At 48.7% G+C, this 4,296-nt stretch overlaps 2 protein-coding genes across 2 annotated transcripts; both read left to right on the top strand.

Annotated features, from left to right (window-relative positions):
• The first annotated feature begins 1,308 nt into the window (after positions 1-1,308).
• On the top strand, positions 1,309-2,368 carry LOC111377400. Its single transcript, XM_023000494.1, has 2 exons — positions 1,309-2,031; positions 2,273-2,368. The coding sequence occupies exons 1-2, from the start codon at positions 1,309-1,311 to the stop codon at positions 2,366-2,368; spliced, it is 819 nt and encodes a 272-aa protein (XP_022856262.1).
• Positions 2,369-2,374: 6 nt separating this feature from the next.
• On the top strand, positions 2,375-4,066 carry LOC111377401. Its single transcript, XM_023000495.1, has 4 exons — positions 2,375-2,555; positions 2,803-3,149; positions 3,228-3,728; positions 3,923-4,066. Exons 1-4 carry the CDS (start codon positions 2,375-2,377, stop codon positions 4,064-4,066), a joined length of 1,173 nt encoding a protein of 390 aa, XP_022856263.1.
• The last annotated feature ends 230 nt before the right edge of the window (positions 4,067-4,296 follow it).

Genomic DNA, 4,296 nt, shown 5'->3' on the forward strand with positions numbered 1-4,296 from the left:
GAACTAAGGAGTGCCCAGGTCCCGAACCACTACGTTATGCCCAAGATACTAAAGTATGACGGAAGAGATGACCTTGAGAAGCACCTGAACGCTTACAAAACTCACATGAGCCTAAGGGGAGCCACCCCAGCTATGAAATGCAGAGCTTTCCACTTAACACTTAGCAGAGCAGCTGAGATTTGGTATAGTAGGTTACCACTTGGGAGCATAAGAAGTTGGCCCGAATTCAAAACCACCTTCTTGAAGAGGTTCGCTGTGAGCAAAGAGAGAAAGGCTTTCATCCAACGCCCCCAAAACATGAGACAGACACATAGGGAGTCCCTGAAGAGCTTCCTATCACGCTTCACTTATAAGATGATGTACTGTGTGCAAGTCACCGATCGTAAGGCGTTATTTGCATTGAGAGAAGGCTTGAACATGAACACCATGTTTTGGAGGGACGTGCAAAATCAAAAACCCACCACCTATGACGCCCTGCTCAAGATGCCGAGATGGGAGATCATCAATGAAGAATTGATTGAGCATAGGAATAGGGCAAGTAGAGGCCTCCCACCTCGACAAAGACAGAATGCTAGAGGGTCGACCTCCCACTTGATGGATTACCAAATGAACCAAGCTGGGAATGAGAGTTTTGGGCAAGCACTTACCACTACCACTTTGAACGCAGTTTTGACCTTGGCATATGAGGATATCAACCCAGTCACTGACACCCAGCAGATGAGAACTCTGCAAGGATCCCGCAGGATGACAGGCCGAGGTCGGGGTTCGGGACCTAGAAATAGGTCAAATCCGAACCCCCCAGATACTGCATATACCACCGGTCCTATGGCCACGACACAGCAAATTGTCGAGACTATGCTCACCGTACCCAGCAGAAACCCCCAGGGATAGAAATGAATCGCCCCAGGCAAACAGGCCCCCACCTAGGTATGACAACCGACCTGAGCGTGAAGAGACCGCTTCTCGTCAAAGGGATGTTTCCCCGGGATGAAGGAAGTACGATGCAGAGAGGCCCAGGAAAGCACGCAGACACCGGAGAAGTCGGCAAACTCAGGATGAGGCCCCTATCCACGAGGTGGATACCATATTTAGAGGCCCATATGTGGGCGGTGAAACGAGGAACGCTAAAGGAAATATGCCCGTGAAGCTAAGCGCCCCCCACTTACCAGCTATATTGTGGACCATAGCTGCCGAAGGAATCAAGTTCTACCTATTGTCTTCACCCAGGAGGATGCTGAAGGGATTCACTACCCCCACTGCGATACACTTGTGGTGAGAGCGGTCATAGCTCGGAATGGACTCAAATGAATGCTACTTGACAACGGTAGCTCTGTTAACATCCTATTCGGGTCCACCTTTGACAAGATGATACTGGACCATAAGTTGACGCCCACCACTACTCCCTTGTACGGATTTACTGGAGATAGCATCACTCCGAGAGGAAAGATCACCCTTGCAGTGGAGATGGGGGAGTCTCCCCAAACCGCAATGAACTTTATGGAGTTCCTCATTGTTGATAGTCGATCGGTCTACCACGGAGTATTGGGTAGGCTAGCTCTAAAGAAATTGGGAGCCGTCACCTCCATCCACCACCTATGCATGAAATTTTCGATGGAAAATGGGGTAGCAACGGTGAGAGGCGATCAAAGAGGCTCGAGAGAGTGCTATCTAAGCTCTATCAGAAAGGTAGAGCCCCGGGACGTCCATGTGATTATCGTAGACATAGTCATGACTGATGTCCCAGGTGATGCTCCCTCCGAACCGAAAGATGTGGAAATGATTGACGCACCACCCATGCTGAAAATATTAGTTATCGATGAGATTGACCGCCGCATAATTGAACACGAACCTCAAGCATCCCCAGTTGAGGAACTTGAAAGCTTCTCGGTGGACCCCCAAGACCCATCCAAATTATTGAAAGTGGGAAAAGGCTTGTCCAACAGTTTGAAAGAAAAGATCAAGGGTTTCTTAAGTAGGAACCTTGATGTCTTTGCTTGGAGACATAAGGACATGGTAGGTATAGACCCCAAGGTCAGTTGTCACCACTTGAAAATTGATCCTAAGGTTGCCCCCGCACAGAAAAAAGAGAAGAGCCCTTAACCCTGAGAGGTATGAGGCCCTGAAGGAAGAGGTTCAGAAGCTCATCCAAAATGGCTTCATCAGGGAGGCTACCTATCCGAGGTGGGTCTCCAATCCGATTTTAGTGAAGAAACACAACGGAAAGTGTAGGGTATGCATTGATTTCACTAACCTCAACAAAGCTTACCTGAAGGATAGCTTTCCACTCCCAAGGATTGATCAACTGGTAGATTCCACAGCTGGGCACGAGTTGTTGAGCTTCATGGACGCATACTCCTGCTACAACTAAATTCCCATGCACCCGGTTGATGAAGAACACATCTCTTTTATCACAGACAAAGGCCTTTACTGCTATAAGATGATGTCCCTCGGGTTGAAAAACGCCGGGACCACATATCAAAGGCTCGTCAACAAACTGTTTGTAGACCTCATCGGCAAGACAATGGAGGTCTACGTAGACGACATGCATGTGAAAAGTATGGAAGCTGGGGACCACGTGACGTGCTCAACCCCCTCAAGTACGCTTTTGGGGTTGCCTTCAAAAAATTCTTAGGATATATGGTCAACCAACGCGGAATTGAAGCCGCCCCTGAGAAGATTGAGGTCCTACGCAAGATAAGGTCCCCTAAAAGCCAAAAGAGGTACAAAGCTTAACTGGGCGAGTGGCCGCACTTAGTCGCTTCGTCTCCAAAGCTACAGACAAATGCCTCCCATTTTTCAAAGTGTTGAAAGCTGGGAAGAAATTCAAATGGATCGAGAAATGTGAAGAGGCCTTCCAGCGCCTGAAAGGGCACCTAGGGCAAGCCCTCCTTCTCTCCAAATCGAAGCCCGGCGAGATTCTTCAGCTGTATTTGGCCGTCTCCAATGAGGCCATCAGTGCAGTTCTAATCCGAGAAGAATGGACCACCCAACTCCCCGTATACTATACAAATAAAGCACTACTATCACCGAAAACCCGTTACCATGATATGGAGAAGCTCGCTTTGGCCTTGATCACGGCTTCCAGGAAATTGAGGACCTATTTTCAAGCCCACACCATACATGTGCTAACAAACCTTCCCCTGAGACAGGTACTTCAAAAGCCCGATGCCTCAAGAAGATTATTGAAATGGGCAGTGGAGCTAAGTGAATTTGACCTCGTGTTGAAGGCTAGGGCGGCCATCAAGGGCCAAGCCTTGGCTGATTTTGTGGCAGAATTTGCCAATTTACCCGAGGTGGATGAAATCATGGAAAATGCCGAGCTCCCTACGTGGAACTTATTCGTGGATGGATCGGCTAGGGACACCAGTTCAGGTGCCGGAGTTGTCCTCATCAGCCCGGAAGGTCACAAGTTGAACTCAGTTGTGAGGTTCGGGTTCAAGGCCACCAACAATGTGGCAGAATATGAGGCACTTCTTGCGGGCCTCAGATTAGCCAGAGAAATGCAAGTGAAGAGGCTACTTATTAGTAGCGACTCCCAACTGGTCGTTAGCCAGGTAAACAGTAACTTCTTAGCCAAAGATAAAACCATGGCCTCCTACTTGAAAATGGTGATGAACCTTGTCTCATCCTTTAAAAAGTTTGAGTTGATCCAAATCCCCCACGATGAAAATGCACATGCGGATGCTCTCTCCAAACTTGCTAGTGGCAAGGACTCCGAACTACTCACAGTAGTCCAATAGAGCACCTCCTCATACCATCAACTGAGGCCCCCAATGTGATGTGGGTGGCCGGGACTCCTACATGGATGCAGCCCATCGTAGCCTAACTAAAAGACCAGGTACTTCCCACTAATAAGCATGAAGCTTACAAGCTAAGGAGGAGGTCAGCTCATTTCATCTTCATTGATGATGTACTCTACAAGAGGAGCTTCTCCTCTCCACTCCTTCGATGCGTGGGAGGAGAAGAGGCTACCTCCATCTTAAGGGAAGTCCACGAGGGAGTTTGCGGTAACCACTCTGGAGGTCTATCTTTGGCGCAAAAATTACTGAGACAGGGGTACTATTAGCCTACCTTGAAAAAGGACGCCCTCCAGTTTGTACGAAAATGTGACAAATGCCAACGATTCTCTCCTATCCAAAAACAACCATCGCAAGATTTGACCGCGGTTTCCAGCCCCTGGCCTTTCTCGAAGTGGGGTATGGACCTCATAGGTCCTCTACCAAAAGGCAGAGGAGGCGTGAGCTTTGCAATTGTGGCCATTGATTATTTCACGAAGTGGATTGAGGCTAGGGGTGT

This window comes from Olea europaea, unplaced genomic scaffold (assembly GCF_002742605.1).
Source record: "Olea europaea var. sylvestris unplaced genomic scaffold, O_europaea_v1 scaffold1650, whole genome shotgun sequence".
Taxonomy (NCBI): Eukaryota; Viridiplantae; Streptophyta; class Magnoliopsida; order Lamiales; family Oleaceae; genus Olea; species Olea europaea.

Coding starts and splice junctions, on each gene's coding strand:
- LOC111377400 (XM_023000494.1), top strand. CDS start 1,309: ATGCTACTTGACAACGGTAGCTCTGTTAACATCCTATTCGGGTCCACC. Junction 2,032..2,272: donor TGGTAGGTATAGACCCCAAG/GTCAGTTGTCAC, acceptor GCTTACCTGAAG/GATAGCTTTCCACTCCCAAG.
- LOC111377401 (XM_023000495.1), top strand. CDS start 2,375: ATGCACCCGGTTGATGAAGAACACATCTCTTTTATCACAGACAAAGGC. Junction 2,556..2,802: donor AGACGACATGCATGTGAAAA/GTATGGAAGCTG, acceptor CATTTTTCAAAG/TGTTGAAAGCTGGGAAGAAA. Junction 3,729..3,922: donor AGGACTCCGAACTACTCACA/GTAGTCCAATAG, acceptor GTACTCTACAAG/AGGAGCTTCTCCTCTCCACT.